Below are 22,476 nucleotides of genomic sequence, written 5' to 3'. Positions count from 1 at the left end.
CAATCTAAGCAATGCAGTAGAAACTTGGATGGAATATTTATGTGGCTCATTTTTATCCATGCTTTGCATTACGTCTTCGGATAGGCACAAGAGCATGAAAACTCGACTTAGATGAATACTGATATTTTTTATAAGTTTCAATACATCTCTGTCGTCTTCAGAGTCAAGTCTTGTTCCTATTGTGTAGTTTGGCCACCTGCTCTACTCACTGTTCTAGTCGGCGTAGTCAATGCTAGTCACCTGATACACTCGTCTTCCCTCACTCATTCTGTTCCTGTACCTGCACTAGGCCAGAGAAGAGGTTCTGGTTCATTTTGAGAGACGAACTGTGGATGCACTGTTCAAGTGTGTCAAGTATGCTCTGGAGGCGTTGCGCAAGCGGATACATGGTAATCTTCGCCAGGGTTTGTTGCAGTCGGAGGAGATGGCGGGCATTCAAGACCCCACCGGTCCCAGGAACTACGATGTGATATTTAGAACGGACGTTGAACTGGCCTTGCCGAGCGTTATCGCGCGACCCGGTCTTGAGGATCTACAGAGTGCGATTAACATGGCATCTCAGGTACTCATTGTCGCCTTGTGTTGTTGTTGTTGTTGTTGTTGTCTTGATGCACTTGTATCAATATTGAATCTCTGGTTCGTTATTGCAAAAATCAGAAGCGCAGAGTATGCTGGTTGGCCGTTGATGTACACTGGCTGTAGAAAAGCGGACACACACATCAATGCAATTGTATGGGCCTGCTATATGCATCACAAATCTTGTTTCTGCTTTTCAACACCTCACCATGCTGTGATTGCTAGTGAGAAAATGTCCAAGTGATGGGACTTTCATTTTACCCATAGATCTTCATGCATGTGTAAGTGTACATGTTTCCACATGATGTTGTCTGTTTTCGGTGTTAGATGATAGTGGAGACTGCACAGTCGGTACTGAAGTGGGGCGAGGCTCACCCGCTTCTCAACCTACCCACGGTGCATGGCAGGGTCTCGAAGACATCCATCGCTTCCACGTCTGCTCAGCTGACGGCATCCATGGTCGATTTCCGAGCGTCGCAGGTCATTACCTCTCTGAACTCGCCGCGTACGCGTCGCTCTCAAACCAACATGGCTAGACAGGTGTCGTTTGCGCCACAGCGTAAGAACTACGGTTCGACGATATCGGAAAACAAGGAAATAGTCAAGATGCTGTCGCATATGTCTTCCATGATCCTAGGCTTCAGCCCAACGTTGAAAACCGCCCTGGATATGTTCACGCACTACTCACCGCTTTGGAGCAGGGAATGCAACCACACTGTTGCAGAATTTGTTGACTCCAATCCGCTGCTGATCGACTTCAGAAGTGAAATGCGGCACTACACGGCGTTGGAAACCGACATCGTTGCCGAGCCTGAATTTCTCTACGTTGGGCCAGTGCAATTGTTAACTGGTAGGTAATGTGTATGCTACTTGATATATTCCATAACTAGGAGTTGTGACAAAGCTTCCAAACTCTCTCTTGTGTTGTATTCCATAACTACTCAATCTTCTTACAGCTAGCTGTTTAGACATTCTTAGGTCTTGGCCCGGTTTTCCATATCTATACATTGTAGCAGTGAAAACGGTATGACATGTCTTCTCCTCACCTAGGGTGGGGTAGGGTGCTCCGACGGGTATTTCTAACAAAGGGTGAAAAGAGCCTGAATAAGCAGATGAGTTTGTAAGGCAGACTACATGCTTGGCTATCTTGCGCTTTTCGGTTTTTTTTTTTTTTTTTTTTTTTGATGGTGGTCGAGTATTCATAGCCTCTATCGGATAGACCTTTGTGGAGTCATAGCCTATATCGGATAGACCTTTGGGGAGTGTAGTGAAATAATCCGTACTTACCATTTTCTATCCTTTTTAGCACATCCCTTCTTTCTGACCGCAAGAAAAAGCGCAACTTCACCAAATGTCTTCCGTTTCCACCCTTTGAAGTGCGCATCAAAGTATTCCCAAGTAGGCATTGACAACTTAGTGGAGCCTGTGTCAAATATTCGGAAAAGGAAATTTCGTATCTTGTTTCTCTTGCATTGACTTGCTCCTTGCCTCCATCTTTGAGCAAAGACCTTCGTTTCAGATAATGTGTTTGATGGCAACAATTTACCAATGATCCCATTTGCTCATAGTTACTCACCACTCCTGTCTTGGTATGATTGCATTCATCATGCAAAGTCTGAGCTTACCATAGTGGATTCTAAATGTCATTTGCTGAAAGTTCCATGGATGTATTTTTGGATTTGTGCAGAGAATCTGAAGGCTGCTCTATCAGCAGAGGCAAAGAACTGGATGCTGGGATATGGACGCGCTTGCAATGTCAAGTATCGTGGCGTGATGGAGAAGCTGATGGACTTCATGGAGGATGCTGCTAAGCGGCTGCAACGCCCTGTCAAGGATCTGGATGACGTCCGCTTTGTCATGGCCGCCCTGAAGGACATCAGAGAGCGAGAAGTGGAGATCGATCAGGCATTGCCAGATGTTGAGGTCAGTGAGAGATTGCCCTTTTGTTGTCAGGCAGTCGGACATCACACAGGGAATGTCTTCAAGCCCATATTCTATTTGTTGTGTAATCTACATTGTTTTTCATGTGTACGGCCTGGCCCAAGTGTTCAATTTTACTTCTGTATGATGTGGATGTATGGTTCCTTTCTATTTTACACACAATAATTATGTTCTCCCTTTCTCTTCCTCCCCCTCTCTACCTTCCTCACACTTGCCCCTTTCTTGTGTCTAGGAGTCGTATGCTATCCTGACCAAGTTTAGCATTCCTGTCACCATTGAGGAGTTTGAGCGTGTTGACACCCTACGCTACACCTGGGCAAGGCTAACGGCTCTGGTGACAGAAGTGCAGAGTCATCTGCTGGATGTACAGCCCATCTTCCACAGGAACCTCGTGTCTGGAGTTGATGTCTTCCAGACAGACGTACAGGATTACATCGGTGACTTTGATTCGGTAAATTGGAATTGGAAGGACTGTGTGCTTCTGCCTACTAGTAAATACCCCGCTAGCCAGACTGCTGGGGTGAATTCACGAATAAAGACTTGGGTATGAACATAGTGTGAAGCCGGCAACTGTCACTCAGAGCTCTGCCAAAGCATTTCCAGTGGGTCCTTCATAACTTTATCGCAGTCCTCGATTACTGTATGAAGTGGTGGGGTTAGCCTAGGCTAATCAAGGTGGAATCTGCCAGCGATGCCATTTGAAGCCACCAAAGCCTAAGTTGGATGCGTGTCATGTCGTCTTGCCGAATTGCTACTCCTTTGCAGGGGCGTACATAGGGCGGTTCCCGGGATGCCCGGGAACCAGTAAAAAAAATTCGATATGGGTACGGAGAATGTTTTGATTTAGGCCCAGGCCCAGCGCTGTGCATGCCTGGAGTCCGCCTGATGGTCCAAGGCGTCGGTGACTTGCCCAGGTGTAAAAGTGGTGCTGGGACTGGGACACAGCGTAGACTGGGCCATGGATATATGGGTGTACTGACTGAACTGGGTTCAACAAAGTCGCTACTTTACATCGCCGGATTCCTCGATCTCCGAGTCAAATTTTCCTTTGCAGGTTGTTTTGACAAAGTTGGTCGTGTTTTCGACGATGCTTTCGCTTTGTGGAAAAGAAAAATGAAGTGTCAACATCCAGAGGGCCAGCGCTCTATTCAGGTCAAGCGATAGCGGAGAATGCAGACGCACCTGACTTGCAAGCGAAGTCTGCATGCAACGAGCAGCGCTGAGGAAGAAATCGTCGGCGAAGCTGTAGAGTGACCGTTGTCGGAAGCTGCTGGATCATCCAAAACTTACTTCAGTGACATGGGAGCGTGTTGGAAGGTATATGTGTTGAAGGGATATTCTGAAAGTCTACGTCCACAGTGGAATCCAGTCCCCCGAAATGTGCCGGACACGGAAAAGATTTCCGTCATCGACAATCATTGTGCGCCACCGAAGGCGAAGGATTTCATTTCCAGGGCGTTTCCAGACGGATGGCAAACAGCGCCGCTTTCAACTATCCTTGTTGGAGGAGTTACCCTGCGTAGTCTTTTGACCAGCGTGCAATGGTGGCTTCTGCTTGCCCTGTGTGATGTTTGCTCCAGATGATTCGAAACTTACTAAGCTCGCTTTCAAGACTGCATGCAATCGTCATGCTGAACAAAACATCCATAAAACGGGGAAAGTTCAGTCTTTTAAAATCAAAAATGCATAGCAATGACATCTTCCAGCAGCTTGTGGATGTTAATTTCACCCAGTCTGAAGAGAATATGCAGAAACTCCGTAGGATACGAAAAACAGCACTTCAATTGTGTGGAATGTTGGTTCATCAGTTGGCATGGGAACCACTCCTGGCGGCGAGCGGCGTACGCCCCTGCTTTGTGTAAGGGCAATCAGTATTCATGATATCTACTGCTTGGATCATGTTGACCCTATGCCTACTGAGCTTCTGTGTGATAACTTGTGATCTTGCAGAAAGGACCAATGGTGGAGGGACTATCCCCACAAGATGCCAGCGACAGGCTTGTCATGTATCAGGTATTGATAATAATACAGTCACACTGCACACTGCACAAAGATCAATGATTTGCTTTCCCTTTATATCACATGTACCACTGAAATCAAATACACTGGTATCTTTCCCAGCAAATCTATACTGTCAATTCCTCTCGCTGTTGCTTATGCCAGTAGCTTACGTCGTACTGACAGTACTATTTCTTCTTTCCGTCCAGAACAACTTTGACACTCTGTGGAAACAGTTTACAACATACTCGGAGGGCGAAGAACTGTTTGGGTTGTCAGTGACCGACTATCCTCGACTGCAGCAGATTCGCCGTGACCTGGCACTGCTGCAGAAACTCTACAGCCTGTACAACAATGTACTGGACACGATCAACGGGTATGTGATTCAGTAGTGTCTCATCACCTGTTTTGTACCCAGGACTCCAATGTTGATATTGTCGGATTGTGTCAAAATGTCATTCCGTGACATTATAGAAGGGATGTTAAAATGAACGCAACTCCGTGAGGAAGAATGACCGAGATCGGACTCACGTCTATCCAGTGTTCTACAACAGCTCATATAGAAATGACTTTATAGAAGTTGAAATTATCGGAGTGTTTTCAGGTCTGATAAAATGCTGTTGGGTTCTACCGTGACTGATGTATCCTTCTTCCTGGCTTTCTTTGATCTTTTTGCTGTTTGAATAGTTACTTTGATTTGCTGTGGTCTGACGTTGACCCAAATAAGATCAATGCGGAGCTGCTGGAATTCCAAGCAAGGTATGTTTGTAGGGTCAGTTTCATGTCCGATCCATGCCTTGCATTGCTTATGTGGTACACGAGCACCAATAGATGCTTATTGATGCGCTGCGTTTACTTACTTTCTGAGCCATTGGGTTTCCAACGCCTGAATGTAGCCATTTGGTTCTTTTATAGAATACTGCATGGTAGATTTGTATTTGAAGCAACTGTTGTTTTTCTGTGGCACTACTAGTATTTTGTGCGGTAACATTGTTTTTCGGTACTCAGGTGTCGTAAGCTGCCCAAGGGCTTGAAGACATGGCCAGCCTTCATGGACTTGAAAAAGAAGATTGACGACTTCAGCCTGACCTGCCCTATCATTGAGCTGATGTCGGACAAGGCGATGAAGAAGCGTCACTGGAAGAAGCTGGAGGAGATCACCGGAGTCGAGTTCGACTTTGAGTCCGAGGCTTTCTCTCTGCGCAATGTGATGAAAGCCCCGTTGCTAGAGAATCAGGAAGATATAGAGGTACGCTAAGTTTGCAGGGATTTTACATGATTCTTAGTGTGACTGTGCAGTGAATATACCGGTTGTCACTGGCTGTTGACTCCACATGGACACGTGTACAATATAAGAATATTTTTGATGGATTACTCTGAAAGAAAGGGTTTGCTCCCCACATATTTTTTATGGATTACTCTGAAACCTTGCCTAATTTTGTTGGTATCTGTGTGAATATAAGGTAGCTCAATAATGGTCTTATCAGTTTTTCTTCAGTGAGTGTACTTTTCTATATTCATTGTGTTTTTGCTGTTGTCTTGGTCACTGGTCCTAGGACACCTGTATTGCCGCTCGCAAAGAAAAGGACATCGAGGCAAAGCTGAAGCAAGTCATCTTGGACTGGGAGACACAGGTAACTTTAACACATTAAGTCAGTTGATACTTGAACAGGCGGCGAGGTGACAACAATTTTAAGATGGTATCAGCTGAAGCGACATGTTACAAAGGTTTTATTGAGTTGATACTGCCTGTTGTTTCCTACCATCTGTTCCCATATACTGCTGTGTGGATAGCAGTTTGACTGGCCATCGCCTAGATCATTGGCAGGGAGGTTTTCGGAAACTAGAGTGTGTTAGTAGTAAACTTTGTACTAAGCGATATGTCTGCTTCAGCTCATACCAGACTGTGCTGTTCTGTGCGCTTGTGGAGTACGTGCAAATGAGCTGTAGTCTATAGTGAATAGAGCATGGCAGGGACTGAAACACTTTGATTAGATTTTGCTATGTTTGGCAACTGTACACATAGCACATAAGCCACTGGTGAATCAGATGAGGCTTTAGGCACCATTGTTTTTCATAATTGGTGCATTTGTGATTCGAGCAGCAGCTAATAAGTTCTTGTATCCAGCTTTGTGGGCGGTCCAATGGCGTCATCAAATTTGCCGGTGGCCTTTGTGCCATATGCGCTAATTTGCCTTCCTGCAGCATTATCTCGATCAACAACACACTCTCCTTCAGCTGTACGGGGAGCATATTGTGAAGAGTTCTGAGTTGGCACCTCCATTCAGAGTATACTTATGTTCCCTACACACTATGTAATCATGTGCCCCATTCAGGTGCTACGTTTCTCATCATTCAAGAGCCGTGGAGAGTTACTGCTGCGTGGTGATGAGACAGCTGAGACAGTGTCCATCATGGAAGACAGTCTGATGGTGCTCAGCTCACTGCTGAGTAACAGGTACGCACTCAGGGTGCGGATGAGAGCCGGTATAGGATTACATTGGGCGGCCGTGTAGTGCAAGCCATGTGTATGTTACCTTGGTTTGCACATGATAGAGAAAGGAAGCCGTGTTGCAACTCAGAGTTTCACACTCATTCACCATCATCAGGAGGTCTTGATATTTTGGTCTGTGTAGAGGTATCTGGTGTAGGTTGCACCATTGTTTCCTTGCTGAAATATCTTTCTGACATACAATCGGATCTTATTATATAAACCATGCCCCATGCAGGTAATGCTATTGAATGGCAGTTGCATTAGGGTAGTGGTAGCATGATAACATTAACTATATTATGCACCTGGTTTCTCACTGCTTCAGGTACAACGCCCCTTTCAAATCTCAGATCCAGCTGTGGGTACGGAAGCTCAGTGACACAACGGACATCATTGAGAACTGGCTGCAAGTCCAGAATCTCTGGATCTACCTTGAGGCAGTGTTTGTCGGTGGTGACATCGCACGTCAACTACCCAAGGTAAAGCCTGCATATACTGAGGGGGAGGGGGGGGGGGAGAGGGGTAACATCGAAGATTCATTCTGGAATTATGCATGCCATCCATACTAGTCCTTCTGTGCTTGTACTACGCTAAGCTTAAATTGCACCCCTGACTTGATAGTACAAGACATAGTTCACTTCCAACCATCCTCTCCTTCTTCCTCAGTTCGTTACTCGCCCCCCCCCCCCCCCCCCCCCCTCTCTCTCCTCTTCATGGTCTATCTATGCGTGGTAGTACATTGACAAAACCTTGGTGTAATTTTGCTTTCTTTGTCCTGCAGGAGGCAAAGCGCTTCCAGAATATTGACAAGTCCTGGGTGAAGATCATGACGAAAGCTCATGAAACGAGTAATGTTGTACAGTGCTGTGTTGGTGATGAGATGCTGGGGCAGTTGCTTCCACATCTACTGGAACAACTTGAGCTATGCCAGAAGTCTCTCAGCGGGTGAGTTCACTCCCACTTTAGACAGATAGTGTTGGTATTGGTTTCATCATCTCACAAGCCTGTACACAGATGGTGCATGTGTGGAGGTGTGATGTTGTGCATGTGTGAGTATACCCATCTACACCTTAGTTTGGCTACATCATGGGTTATTGACCATGGCAGCTTTGGTCTATGTTTGCATATATCTATTGCACACATTGACTAAAAGTTAAAAAAAAGTAAATTATCGTGTCCGTTCCCGAAGGGAACTCACGACGGCCGCTAACACCCGATCACACATTGACTGAGGTTGCATAATTGTATCTATTCCACACATTGACTCAGGTTGCATATATCATGAGCGTAGGAACCGGTCCAGCAGGCCCGGCCGTCGCCGGACCAATAATTTTCGATTTTTTTTTCATTTTTCAACCTTGTTGATGGCTTGTCGACTCTTGTACAGGTACCATGTTTTACATCGACAATGCGGTGTATCATCAGCATGCATATTCTTATTTCTCATATTATTCTGTGGCATTAAAATATGGCCTTTTAGGCCCAATTTTCAAAAAAATCCCGAGGGGAGGACCCCGGACCCCCTCTCACAATTTCGCCGTACCAATATTAAACTGCTTCCTACGCCCCTGTATATCTATTCCACACATTCAGTGTCTGCTCCAGCGCCGGGTGAGCCGGGTAATCCACCCGGTTGGGCGGCGCTTGGACCCGGTTGAAAATACAGTACCGGGTCACCTGTGACCCGGTTGGTACTTTACACTTTCGAACTTTGAAAGGACTGATTACATGGCTTGTATGTGTCAGATACTTCTTCTTCTTTCGTAATTTTCTAATTCCTGTCCTCTCTTTTCTAAATGCGGCTTATCCATTCGCTTTTATATCATTAGGCCTAGTTCCCGTTTACGGTCCGAATTAAAATAAACCAACCAACCAGTTAAATCATGTGACTCGGCTGGTGAGACAGCGCCAGGTACATGTGTACCCGGCTCTGACCCGGTTGAAATGGTTGCGCCAGGTGCACGTGTACCCGGCTGTCCTACAATCCTAGAGCAGACACTGACATTGACTGAGGCTATCAGTCTATGACATCCTTGGATACAATAGCAGCTAGCAGATTACATTTCCAATGAGCCACCGTGTTGTACATGTAAGTCACTGTAGCTGGGATATCGATCAATGGAGCCAAAATTGCGTTCTGGTTATGCTCTGCTGCTCAGGTACTTGGAGCGCAAGCGTCTCGTCTTTCCTCGTTTCTTCTTCGTGTCTGACCCGGCCTTGCTGGAGATTCTGGGGCAGGCTAGCGATTCCCATACCATCCAGGTTAGTAGCTAGTCAAGAAACGCATACCATGCTCACCTCTCCACTTATACTGTATATATACAGTAAAACCTGGTGTAAGTGACCACCCCACGGTGCAAGCAAAAGCGGTCGTTAAAGCCAGGTGGTCTTTAGAACCAGGTCCCACAGTGTCTGTGTAGAACTGTCGGTGCATGGATAAACGGTCGTTAAGCTTTGGCTCACCATCCGAGTTAAGAGCAGGTGGTCGCTAAACACAGAGGTCGCTTACGTCAGGTTTTACTGTATTCCAGCCTAACCTAAATAATACAGGCATCTCTTGAGGCGTGTGTTTTCCTCCATCAATACAAATCCATTCAATTTACATGATCTTTTCTAAGACTGGGATTGTGCATTCTGTACTGTTTATCGCACTCGTTTCATTCCTTGAGAAGCTGGCCTGCATTCCACACACTCTCAATGTTGTCAAACTCTAGACAGGGCAGTGCACGTACCACGGAAGTCCCATGGCATGCAGGGACAATGTTTTAGGTCCACTGTACCTTGTTGTTGGAATGAGAAGTAATATGTTGTTGTTGCTGTTGTTGTAAGAATGAAGTTGAACTGATGTTGGTGGTGGTCAGAAGGAGAGCTCTGTGCCAGAATAACTTTGCAGCCTAGAGAGCGTGTGTGGGCAGGCGTGTGTTTACCGCCATATTGCCAGGTGTGTGTTAGCCACCATATTTATCAACCATACTGCTGTTGTAGTCATTCTATTGCTGAAATGATGCATGCATTTCTTGCTGACAGGCTCACTTGCTGAGTGTCTTTGACAATGTCAAGTCAGTTACGTTCCACGAGAAGGACCGTGATCGCATCATCAAGATTCACTCGCAGGAAGGAGAAAGTATTGATGTAAGTCCAGGACACAAACTTTGTCTAATAGTTCATGGATATAGACTTCCGTGCTCAACACGGGCTGAAGTTGCTCGTATCTTCTGAGTGTTTATGTCCTTGAAGAAGAATTGATCCATACAACCCAATAATCATGGTTCATGTTGTCTTTTCTCCACTTCAACACCCTTTGATTCTATTCCACTGCTCCATGTACAGCTGGAGAAGCCAGTCAGGGCAGAGAACAATGTCGAGACCTGGCTTGGGCATCTTCTACGCATGGTCTGCCAGTCAGTAGCTGCCGTCATTCGCAATGCAGCATTGACCATCTCTGAACCAGATTTCAATCTGATGAACTTCTTGGAGGCGTATCCTGCCCAGGTACCCTCTTAATGTTGAATCCATCGGTTGATTGTTTGCTCTGCATACTGTGTACCTGTCAGCTGTATCAGAACTACAGTGGCAGTGAAACCTGTATAAGACGACCGCTCAAGGTCTCTGTTACCAGGTGGTCTCCTTATCCAGGATCATTTGACTGTAAATAGCATCCCTTGGTCCTGGTTGCAGTGGTCTTCTAGGTCAGGTGGTCGCCTTATTCGAGTGGTCACCTTGACAGGTTTTACTGTATGCCGTGTTGAAATGTGAAGAATTGAAGATATTACTGTACATCATTCAGTTCATGTTGCGGTGCTGATCATTCCGCATCTATTCTACGGGTACTTAATCGAAATGAGGTAAAGTTAGCGGTGAATGTTTTCGCATTGTCCAATTTTCCTGACGTATTTACTAATTTTGGTACATGTATGTGATCATCTGCATGTGTTGTGTTTGCCATGTCATTCTACCTGCAGGTTGGTCTGCTGGGCATTCAGCTGATCTGGACCCGTGACGCACAGTATGCACTGACACATGCCAAGTCTGATAAGAAGATCATGGCTGCCACCGACAAGAACTTTCAGATCCTGCTCGACGACCTGATCGATACGACCACTCGCAACCTGACAAAGATGGAGCGTAAACGCTTTGAGACACTCATCACCATCCACGTTCATCAACGTGATATCTTCCACGACTTGGTATGTACTTGCCTAGGCGGTGCTCTTTATGCTATGGGCAAGGTACTCATTGTTTCAGCTCATATGCCTTTAATATAAAGATGAGTTTGCAAGATGATCAAACATGACCTGGTGTAGGATATATGCAGGGTCCAGGGTAAGGGGATGAAGGTACCTTGTACACTGTGCAGTCCCAGTCCCTGTTGCTGTTAGTTTCCTGGAACCAGTTATTCATGCCATTTATGTAAGTACCTTAGTAAGTCAAAGGTTTGCTCCCCACTCTGGAGCTCGCGCTATTCCGCCGAAGTCGATGGACTTCTCGTATTCTGGATGGCAGTCATGGGTCACTCAAATGTCAAGTCAAGTCGGCGGAAAAGCGCGAGCTCCAATGTGGGGAGCAAAACCTTTCCTAGTAATCATCGCCGAAGTCGCAACCACTATATCTAAATAAAACCCTTGGTTATCATCTGCTTTGTTACTTTGATTATGCAGTGTATATGTAAGTATCGGCACTATCATTTGTGCTCCATCCTCTCCGGGCCCCAGGGACAACACCCAGTCCAATGTTGGCATTGGTAGCACTAGCATAGCAGAGGAAATGGCTACTAGTATGCTTAGTGATGGTGTGCAATGTTGTCTTGTCCAGGTCCAGCAACACATACGTAGTGCGCAGGACTTTGAGTGGCTGAAGCAGAGCCGCTTCTACTCCAACGAGAAAGACCAGGTTGTGATTAGCATCACAGACGTGAACTTCATCTATCAGAACGAGTACCTGGGTTGCACTGACCGACTTGTCATCACACCTCTAACTGACAGGTATGTGTGTGTGTGCTCGCTTGAGCAAAAAGTTCAAGTCATGTTTCTACTGGTATTTGCAGTTAGTCTGGCTGTTGCTGCTCACAGTTCATGATACAGTTAATTAACACAGCGTATAGTCATGGTCTAAAATGTGATCAATATTCCCTACCCCTCGTATGTACCAAAGATATTTAATGGTAAAGATCTCCTTGAAATTATAAAAGTCCGTCGGAAATTTGATAATCAACTATGTTCGCGATGGTTTGAATAAGGCTATTAAGGTCGGAGAATGTACTTACTGCACTCCTTTATATCGTCATTTAGTCTGTTTTCTACTCGTGCACATATGCAGGTGTTACATCACCCTAGCTCAAGCTCTGGGCATGAACCTTGGCGGAGCGCCAGCTGGTCCGGCTGGAACAGGCAAAACAGGTTTGTATTGTCTGTCCATTGCTTTGTACTTCAGAGTAGCTGCAGAACATTACAAGGGAACCCTTCGCAGCCTCATTGTGTCCTGACGCATATTGCACCATGTATTTGTAGTAGGTGATGTGTATGCACACCGGTATATGGCATTAAGCAGGTCTCGTCTGTCTATCCATTATGACGGGGTTAATAATAGAAGTCCAATATGTTAGCGCTATGAGGACCTATGAAGACTATCAGTTGTCTATTTCTGTGTCTGTGTCTGTGTGTGTGTGTGTGTGTGTGTGTGTGTGTGTGTGTGTGTCTGTGCACTGCTGCAGAGACTGTGAAGGACATGGGAAAGACACTGGGCAAGTACGTCGTGGTGTTCAACTGCTCTGATCAGATGGATTTTCGAGGACTAGGTCGCATCTTCAAAGGTACGTTCTTCCCATGCTTCCAATTTAAATTAGTTGCCTTTGCTATTCTGTACTGCAAGCAGCTATGCATGTATATCCCATCTGCATTAAACATCCTCAGTGATGTTTTCAAGGCACACATAGAAGTTCCGTGTACAATGTGGACATCATGAAGGTTATATTGATCTCAGCAAAGACATGCTGGACATGGTCATTTCCCACTGTACTCGAAACCTGTGAATACTGCCTTAGAGTAACGGATGTACTTCTTCCATTAACAATGCATGTGCCCTTATGGCTAAGCAAACCACACAGACCACACACGCACACACATATCAATGTGACAATCTGATTCTCACATGTGTGTTTTGTGCAGGCCTTGCGCAGTCCGGCAGTTGGGGTTGCTTTGACGAGTTCAACCGTATTGAACTGCCAGTCCTGTCCGTGGCCGCACAGCAGATTGCCATTGTGCTGGCCTGCAAAAAAGATCGCAAGTCGCAGTTCATCTTCACCGACGGCGATACAGTCAAGATGAACCCTGAGTTTGGATTGTTCCTGACAATGGTGAGTGGTGGCTGTTGTGGTGTTATGAGTTATTGGCAACACTCAGCCAGGGTTTGGGTTGTGTGAGTGTGTGTGGGTGGGGGGGAGGTTTGACTTCCTCCCTCGCATGCACACATGACATCGTATAATGATACTGTGCCCCTCTCGAGGCTTTGGAAAGAGGGAGGAGGATGGGGGTGGGGGTGGTACCTTATTTAATGCTCTCTTGATAAAGAAATTTATTGAAAATCCATGATAACATGGTCGTAAAGATGATAAGAAAAATTCAAAGTCAACACAGGCAATTGTAACGGGGTCGACTATCAAAGCGGAGCATGCTCTCTTGGCGGCTTTCTTGATAGGGATGCCAAGCTCTTGTACTACTGTATTCTTCAGAGGCAGAAGCCTGGGTAAGTACTACTTATATGGTGGCTTCAGCCCTTGTATTGCAGAAATATAAATCACGCAGTTTTGTAAAGACGTTGCAGTCCCAGACTGGCTCGTCACACTGACCCCGGGTGATTCTGGAATACGTTGATGTTGCGTCCCTTTGTGTGTCAGAATCCTGGCTATGCTGGTCGACAGGAGTTGCCAGAGAATCTGAAGATCAACTTCCGAACTGTGGCCATGATGGTACCAGACAGACAGGTTAGATGTGTGTGTGTGTGTGTGTGTGTGTGTGTGTGTGTGTGTGTATGTGTGTGTACGTACATGCGTGCATGCGTGCATGCATGCGCATACATGCATGCTTGCGTTCGTGCGTGGGTTTGTGTGATGCCTGCACATATCTAGCTATGCGAGGCATTTTAGCAGAGCGATTAGGTTCTTACCGGAAGAGAATATGTACACATACTTATCTACCCGAGGTCAAAACCAGTAATGGCATGTGCTATACAAGAGTACTAAACAAAATGAGCCTATCATAGTCCATTCTGAGATAGCACACTCATAGCTATGTATGAATCCATCGTTTTGTTCTGCTGTTCTTGCTGCAGATCATTATTCGTGTGAAACTTGCCAGCGCTGGTTTCCGTAAGAACGTGGTCTTGGCATGCAAGTTCTACACCCTGTACAAGCTATGCGAGGAGCAGCTCTCCAAACAGGTATGCATTCACACTGCTCCACCTGTGCAGGCTTCTGCTCCTGTAGCCTTCTGCTCCCACTGGTTGTAGTCGTATAATTTGCATTCTTCACGTATGGGCTGATTACTTCTGTATTCTGAAGCGTATTACTTGGTTTTCAAGGATACGTTCACACAATTACATGGGTGGAGTTGTGCACGGGACATAGTTATGATGGTGTGAGAGCTAAAGGAAGAGAGCAATCTTAATTTCCTTCTTCTTTGTTTATTAATTTTTGCTATACTGTTTGTGGTGTCCAGGTCCATTATGACTTTGGATTGCGCAACATCCTATCAGTGTTGCGGACTCTCGGTGCAGCAAAGCGGCAGAGTCCTGATGATCCGGAGGAGAAGATTGTCATGCGAGTGCTCTTTGACATGAACTTGTCCAAACTGGTATGTTTCGGTCACAGATATGCAAGAGGACGGAAACGTGTTTTTATTGGCATTAGTCACAGATATGCATGGGTCACAGATATGCATGCTCTGGTAGTCGTGTGCAAGTAGAGACTTTAAGGGGATACGTAAAGCCTACTGCAGGCAAATGATTCATAATGTCTAATGGGAATATCTGGTCTATGTGACAAGGTGCCTACTTCTACCACCATCTTGCTCCTGTTCTGTCAGTAGGCCTTTTGTATGGCAGATTGGTCATACCAAGTTGTACTCTGAATGTAAAACACCAATGTGTCTTTCGTACGAGAACTGTTTATCTATAGCATGCCAAATTGTTTGAATGAGCATACTTGAGGTTATGCTTTGAAGTATGTGCACTCAAGTATGTGGAACACAGAGTCGGAAATGTGTATATTCTCTTTCTGTGGCTAGGTGGACGAGGATGAACCGCTTTTCGAAAGTCTGATCAACGACATGTTCCCTGGCATCGCTCTAGAGAAGGGTTCTTACCCGGATCTGGAGATGGCCATTGCATCCAGAGTTGATGAAGCCAAGCTCATAAATCATCCCGCATGGAAGTTGAAGCTTATCCAGGTGGGTGGTGTGGGATTTTAGTTCAATTATAATTAGTATCTACTCAATACAGCATGCACAACTGGGTAGAGAGAAAATGATTGTCTGTTGAAACTTTTTAACCTTGGGCCTAAAAACTGAAAAAAGCTCAGTGAATTTTACAGATCCCATCATAGTAAGACTGAGTGACTTCTGCGTGCGCAGGAGCGCTTCCCTCCTTGCGGCGTACAGGCGTACAGGCATACACCTGTGCCGGGAGAGTATATCATGAGGCTACTGGAGGTGCATTCCTGACTTTTTTCACTGTGCTGTTGTGCAAGATGATTATGACATGGATGACGTTAATTTGCATGGAGTGTGAGTCAAATCACGCATCCCTTTGAAGTTTCGGGATTTAGCAAGTGACCTGTGTTTATAGATAACCTAAGGAAGGGTATGATGAACATTGCTAATGACAAAGAAGGTCTTAGTTTCGAGTCCTTGCAGGACCAGGAATTTTTAACTTTTCCGGTAGGTCACTCTTCCCTGACTGTTCACATTGAAGGAGGTGTATAGGTCATTGAATGTGCCTACGTTCACCATTGTGATAGTAAGGTTTTCTAAGCACTTACAGACTTCACGCAAAAATGAGTGTTTGATTTGAGGTACCACCGTATCAGTGTGATTGTGGTATCTAAGACATGTATGTTTCCTTCGTTGTGTATGTCCCACTTGGCTCAGCTGTTTGAAACCCAGCGTGTTCGTCACGGCATGATGGTGCTGGGGCCAAGCGGAGCGGGTAAAACCAAGTGCATCCACATTCTGATGAAGGCCATGGCGGACTGCGGTGAGCCGCATCGTGAAATGAGAATGAACCCCAAGGCAATCACGGCACCGCAGATGTTTGGAAAGCTGGATGTCGCCACCAACGACTGGACGGATGGGATCTTCTCTACGCTCTGGCGGCGATCACACAAGGCCAAGAAAGGTATGGATGCTGGAGAGCGCTGCCAAAACGCTGCAGTGTGTTTAGTTGTTCAAATTGGCTTTGTATTGATTGAAATGCGTACATCGGGGAGTGCAATTGAGTAAGAGTGTCATTTCTCAGCCCCCACCCCAGTTGGTGAACAGACTATCAAACAGGGTACCATTCTTATATCATGTGAGTCCACTAGTATAGACACATGAAGGCCATAATGTTTGCAGGGTGACTGATTATACCTGTACCAGCAGGTTCTATGCTATTTTATATTATTTACACTGCAAGAAATATGTGCACAACCACAAGGTGACGTCACCTTAAGTTGTGCTCATGCATTCTACATACATCTCATGCATTCTACATACATCTCAAGTGTTCTGTCTGTGTATTTGCGACCATGTCAGGAGAGCACATCTGGTTGGTATTGGATGGTCCAGTGGACACACTGTGGATTGAGAATCTGAACAGTGTGCTGGACGACAACAAGACGTTGACGCTGGCCAATGGTGATCGTATACCAATGGCTACCAATTGCAAGATTATCTTCGAGCCGCACAATATTGACAATGCCTCACCAGCCACTGTATCACGCAATGGAATGGTCTTCATGAGCTCTTCGGCACTAGACTGGAGACCAATTATGGAAGTGAGTATGCATAGACAAAGAGCAACAACAGAGGGGGGGGGGGCTTTCTTTGTCCCTCAAACTCTGGAATTAACAGTCTGAATACCATGCTTTCTGAGTCTTTACTAGTAGAAGCAGCGCTCTTCACCCAGAGAACAAGAGCACTGAACTTACCCCATAACAGTTAATTGGCAGATAGACATCGAACCTCGAGCTGTAGCTAAGCCCGTTCAAGATGCTCGTAGGCTAACGTAGTCTGGTACTGTTTTGCTATATGCATGCCACGTTCAGTGAAAACAACCCTTCAAGCTTTCATGAAAAGTTGCCGAAAATCCCGAAAAATGACGACATTGCATTTTAGTCACGAGTGCAGTGCAAAGAAACTTCGCACTCGTGACCAAGTATCTATTTGACATTGTTGCCAACTTGTTTTTTGAAAGCTGGAACGTATGTTTTCCCTGAACGTTGCCCATATTTCGATGTGTATATCTTTCATGTGTACCACCAGTAGGTCTCCGACCTCTACATTCATAGCATGACTCTTGAGAGGCTTGTATCTCAATGATTCTTCACATGCTCCTTTACCATGCTTAGGGGTGGCTGTTACAGCGGCACGTGTCTGAGAACTCCACCATACGGGAGCTGTTCAATGACACATTTGAACAATTGCTACAGTTCCACGTGCAGAAGCTGCAGCCCAAAATGGACATCCTGGAATGTAACTACATTTCACAGGTAAGAAGGCTGGGCACGCGATGATAGCTCCCACCTGTCCATTGCCATGTTGAACTTGATATGCATGGTAGCAGTTGGTTTATCTATTCTTCCCCATGCTGTATAAGCAAGCTGTTTCCCTGTTGGTATTAATCACTGTTCATGCCGCGTTGTACCAGCCTGTTCATATGTGCACACTGTCCTCTGGGTCTTCGGGCTATATTATTGTTATTTCCAAGACTTGCATTGTGCGGTATGACCATTTGCAGCTTTGCCTCAAGAATTCCTTCCAGCTAGAGGATGTTTACGAAACAATTGTTAGTTAGGATGTTTGATTTCTTTTCGTAATGTGCACTGCCTGCTCACCTACCTTTGGTGGAGAGCTGTCAACACCAATACTGGTATACATGTATGTCCTGGCATCCATGTCAGTCAAGTACTGCTGCTATGTTCTTCTGACAGGCATTGGATCTTCTCCAGGGCTTGTTACCGAGCCCGATTGCGCAAGGCAAAGATCAACAAGTCACCATCCTGAAGCCCATTCACATCGAACGTTTGTTCATCTTTGCATTGATGTGGAGCGTCGGTGCCCTCCTTGAGCTGGAGGACAGGGCCAAGATGGAACAATGGATGAAGGAAACAACCAAGCTAGCTTTGCCGCAAACAGACCCTGAGAAAGGAGACACGATATTTGAATTCGTGGTGGATGAAAATGGTATGCAGTCAGATGTGTGTGTTACTCTGTAGATAGTGCCATGCTGGTAATGCTCTCAATGTTCTAGCTCAAGTTATACCAACTTTTACATAAGTACTGATCTACCTGCTGGGTGCACAATGTCGGGGAACTGTGCTACTGCAGCAGATGTTTGTTCATATCCTGCATTATTGCATTCCCAACTGCATTATTGACTGACTTTTCACGCTAACATTTACATTTGTTTGCTCTTACACTCGCTTTTCTGTATGGTTTCCTGACGGAACGTATGTGTGTGTGTGTGTATATGTGCATACGTGTTTGTGTGAGTGTGTGCACATGCTTGTATGTGTGCGCCTGTGTGTATGTGTGCGCCCGTGTGTATGTGTGCGCCTGTGTGTATGTGTGTGTGTGCGCGCCTGTATGTGTGTATGTGTGCGCCTGTGTGTGTGTGTATTGCACGTTATTGACTATATATCACTGTGTCACTTTATGTGCGCAGGTGATTGGGTGCATTGGTCTGAGCGAGTACCCGACTACCACTACCCGGTGGACAGCATACCAGAGTTCTCATCCATACTGGTACCCAATGTGGACAACGTCAGAGCAGACTTCCTCATCAACACTCTGGCCAAGCAGGGAAAGGTACACAGCTGATGGCATGTCCGTTACCACAGCTAGTCAATAACGTCTCTCTCGTGTGACCTTGTTCATGACATTGCTATTAGAGATGGTGCTGTTGCTTGGAGTGGACAATTCACTGTATGTTTCTTGCCATTCTCTGTCACTTTGCAGGGTGTGCTGCTGATTGGAGAGCAGGGAACAGCCAAAACCGTCATTGTGAAGGGCTACTTGGCAAAGTACAATCCTGATGATCACTTGAACAAAACATTGAGTTTTTCGTCGGCATCCACACCAAACCTCTTCCAGGTCAGCCCTGTCTTAGAAAGATGTGTCATGGCCTTAGCACTCCTATTGTGCACATGCCTTCAAAAAGTTCTCGTTGGGTTTGAAATGTTTTACCAATAGTCCATGACCAAGAGTATTCAGCTAATTTCTCACTGCTATGGGCCATTTGCGCCAAATGCCACCTACATTTCATTATGCAGCTTCTTTTGCACAGAGTATCAAAAATCAAGAAAGCCCTGTGGCTTGAAAACAAACCATTGGGCAGGATTGAAGTAATTCGTGCGCACAAGATTTAGGGATGATTATGCTGAGACTCGAAGGAAATCAAGCATACAAATTATGCTCGTTCGATAGTTTGTGGGTTTTGAGTGCGTGATGCAGGCAAGTTATGTTCTGAAGGCAGCACGTCATGCACTGGACCCTGCTCACATTTGCATACTCTCAGGTTTAGACTCTTTCTTTTACTGCCTCTCTTACCATGACTAATTTGTTGCAGCGATCAATTGAGAGTTTTGTTGACAAGCGTATTGGAACAACGTACGGTCCTCCAGCAGGCAAGAAAATGACAGTGTTCGTGGATGATGTTAACATGCCTATCATCAACGAGTGGGGTGATCAGGTGGGTAGTTCAGCAATCCTGACATGCATTCCATTGTGCAGCATTTACACCGGAACTTGGATGGAGAGCTCATTGCATTCTGTGACCACTCTTCTCATGTGGCCCAACGAGTTTGCCAATCATTTCAGCTTGAGGTCTCTTATCAAGCTATTTGAAATTTCCAACTTATTGGTCACATCGCCAACATAGTACATTTATAAATAGTCTCCTCCGACATACTGAACTAAATATGGATCTGTGCCTGAAGTGGTACTGGGCATAATGGTTATAGAGCTGTTCACTGAATCCAGTTGACATTGTCTTTGCTATCTATGCTACAGGAATCCCAATTATGGCAGATAGCTTGTTTCCTGTGGGCTTGGTGTGAGTATGCTTTATCTGCTTATTTTGTGTTCAGGTTACGAATGAAATAGTACGTCAGCTAATGGAAATGCGTGGATTCTACAGCCTGGACAAGCCGGGAGACTTTATCAACATCGTCGACATCCAGTTCATTTGCGCAATGAACCACCCGGGCGGTGGTAGGAATGATATTCCCAGCCGACTGAAGCGACAACACTCCATCTTCAACTGCACATTGCCATCGAATGCGTCTATTGACAAGGTCTTTGGTAAGTGTGTGATCATGTTCAGGGTGACTTGTCTTGCAGTTTTGGTTGTGGCCTACATAATCTTTAGTTTTCTGGTGTGATACGTTGTGTGCATCCTCCGGTGGATGGGTATGATATGTAGGTGCAGGAATGTGGCTGCTCAAACCTCTGCTTTATTCACCTCCCTCTCTCTTCTGATGTGTGCATGGTTTTTCTGATTCTTTCTAATGTGTGCTGTGTGTGCTTCCCCAGGCTGCATTGCTGCTGGCTACTTCATAAAGCAACGTGGCTTCACTGAGGCTATTCAGACACTGGCAACGCAGCTGGTCCGCTGCACACGTATTGTTTGGCAGAAAACTAAGGTAAGTACAATAGTAGAGATGCCAAAAACTCTTTGTGCTCATGTTGTATTCAGATTTCATTCATGCACAAGTAGTCTTTCGAGGACTGCTTTTGTTCAGGGCTCTTCAGGAGAATTCCATAGAGCCCACCCATCATGTGATCATGAAGATTAGATCTAACGGCTTGTGTGTTTGACAGTGTGGGCACATGTAGCTGCTGCATACATGTACATAGATAGTATCTATGTACATGTATGTCAGTCTCGCTATGTTTGCGATCCCTATTATGGATGTGTTAGGTTCACAAGTTCATGTATGCACGCACTCTCACACCAACGACCTCCAACGACCTTTCTCACACATATGCATGTACACACGCACTCGTACACACGGCATGCACCCTTTCTCGCACTCCCGTATTATTCATTGGGCCTGGGTAGCTACATTCGCGCTCTTTTACATCCATTGCCATAGCTACCCAGGACCTTCATAGCCTTGTGTTTTGCTCGCCTTTTCGCTCTCACTCTACCGACTGACGATCTTGGCTCGAACTCGTTTCGCTCCGTCTGCTGTCCCATCGTCCGTTGTGTTTGGAGAAGTGGGTCTAAGATATACTTAACAGATGTAATGCAATGATGTAAAACAATGATGTAATGCAGTGATGTAATGCAGTGATGTGTTACAATCCAGTTATGTGATGTGATGATGACATTATGATGACATTGCTTGGTAATGTTTTGGACTTCTGCATTTCCAGATCAAGATGTTGCCAACGCCTGCCAAGTTCCACTACATCTTCAACCTGAGAGATTTGTCACGTGTCTGGGAAGGAATCCTTCATGGCGTTGCTGAAGTGGTCAACAAACCGCGTGTTCTTGTGTCGCTATGGAAACATGAGTGCTGTCGTGTGATTGCCGATCGGTTCACAACTAGCCAGGACAAGGCCTGGTTCAACCAGTGTATACCTGGCGTCGTGGCAGAGGACATTGGCACGGACGTGTCTTCTCTCATCCCAGATGAACCCTACTTTGTTGATTTCTTGCGGTACGTACTGCCCTTTCGTTACGGCTCAGAGTCTACTGACGTGATTCCTGAACTGTGAAGTTGTGTTCGCCCATCATCATTTCCATTGTATTCATGAACTGTAGCAGTTACGCACTTATTCCCTGGTTCCTGCAGCATTAAATACACACATAGCCCTTTGTGTTACATTCACGTCAGAAATGATACAAGATTTTATGTGTCATGGTCAGTGACGACTAAGCATCAACATGCATGTGTACCCTAGGCATCTTCAATAACAGTTTCATGCTGATGTTGATGTTGATGTGTGCCTGGTACTTTACAGTGAAGCACCAGAGGCGACTGGCGATGAACCAGACGATGCCGACATGGATGCACCCAAGATCTATGAAGAGGTAAGCGAAAGTATTGCTGGTCTCACACAACACTGCCTGTAGAAATCAAAGTAACTGTTGTTGCTACATTCAAGTATACACACTCACCATGCAAAGGAAGGAGAAGAAAGCAGCTCTGGTGCCCCCTCCTCTTCCCCTCCCCTCTTTACTTTAGGGAATGCACAAATGCACGGTACAAT

The 22,476-nt window shown here is 45.7% G+C and overlaps 1 protein-coding gene across 1 annotated transcript in view; it reads left to right on the top strand.

Annotated features, from left to right (window-relative positions):
* Positions 1 to 22,476, top strand: part of LOC135810161 (dynein axonemal heavy chain 5-like) — a 42,990-nt gene that overhangs the window by 1,156 nt on the left and 19,358 nt on the right. Inside the window, exons 3-37 of the mRNA XM_065323630.1 lie at positions 290 to 562; positions 904 to 1,426; positions 2,264 to 2,499; positions 2,750 to 2,968; positions 4,468 to 4,530; positions 4,725 to 4,891; positions 5,203 to 5,274; positions 5,524 to 5,764; positions 6,072 to 6,149; positions 6,852 to 6,973; positions 7,332 to 7,485; positions 7,788 to 7,951; positions 9,166 to 9,268; positions 10,034 to 10,138; positions 10,337 to 10,498; positions 10,969 to 11,193; positions 11,819 to 11,988; positions 12,323 to 12,402; positions 12,717 to 12,815; positions 13,171 to 13,358; positions 13,899 to 13,985; positions 14,333 to 14,440; positions 14,719 to 14,853; positions 15,286 to 15,447; positions 16,147 to 16,393; positions 16,792 to 17,033; positions 17,607 to 17,747; positions 18,189 to 18,441; positions 18,923 to 19,065; positions 19,216 to 19,350; positions 19,826 to 19,948; positions 20,346 to 20,559; positions 20,791 to 20,900; positions 21,637 to 21,923; positions 22,228 to 22,297. Of these exons, the coding sequence (XP_065179702.1) occupies positions 290 to 562; positions 904 to 1,426; positions 2,264 to 2,499; positions 2,750 to 2,968; positions 4,468 to 4,530; positions 4,725 to 4,891; positions 5,203 to 5,274; positions 5,524 to 5,764; positions 6,072 to 6,149; positions 6,852 to 6,973; positions 7,332 to 7,485; positions 7,788 to 7,951; positions 9,166 to 9,268; positions 10,034 to 10,138; positions 10,337 to 10,498; positions 10,969 to 11,193; positions 11,819 to 11,988; positions 12,323 to 12,402; positions 12,717 to 12,815; positions 13,171 to 13,358; positions 13,899 to 13,985; positions 14,333 to 14,440; positions 14,719 to 14,853; positions 15,286 to 15,447; positions 16,147 to 16,393; positions 16,792 to 17,033; positions 17,607 to 17,747; positions 18,189 to 18,441; positions 18,923 to 19,065; positions 19,216 to 19,350; positions 19,826 to 19,948; positions 20,346 to 20,559; positions 20,791 to 20,900; positions 21,637 to 21,923; positions 22,228 to 22,297 (5,901 nt within the window). The remainder of the gene's footprint in view (positions 1 to 289; positions 563 to 903; positions 1,427 to 2,263; positions 2,500 to 2,749; positions 2,969 to 4,467; positions 4,531 to 4,724; positions 4,892 to 5,202; positions 5,275 to 5,523; positions 5,765 to 6,071; positions 6,150 to 6,851; positions 6,974 to 7,331; positions 7,486 to 7,787; positions 7,952 to 9,165; positions 9,269 to 10,033; positions 10,139 to 10,336; positions 10,499 to 10,968; positions 11,194 to 11,818; positions 11,989 to 12,322; positions 12,403 to 12,716; positions 12,816 to 13,170; positions 13,359 to 13,898; positions 13,986 to 14,332; positions 14,441 to 14,718; positions 14,854 to 15,285; positions 15,448 to 16,146; positions 16,394 to 16,791; positions 17,034 to 17,606; positions 17,748 to 18,188; positions 18,442 to 18,922; positions 19,066 to 19,215; positions 19,351 to 19,825; positions 19,949 to 20,345; positions 20,560 to 20,790; positions 20,901 to 21,636; positions 21,924 to 22,227; positions 22,298 to 22,476) is intronic.

The sequence above is a fragment of the Sycon ciliatum genome, chromosome 2, assembly GCF_964019385.1.
Source record: "Sycon ciliatum chromosome 2, ocSycCili1.1, whole genome shotgun sequence".
NCBI classification, from domain to species: Eukaryota; Metazoa; Porifera; class Calcarea; order Leucosolenida; family Sycettidae; genus Sycon; species Sycon ciliatum.
Note: the sequence above shows the minus strand (reverse complement) of the source record. Positions and strands in the feature narration are given on the sequence as shown.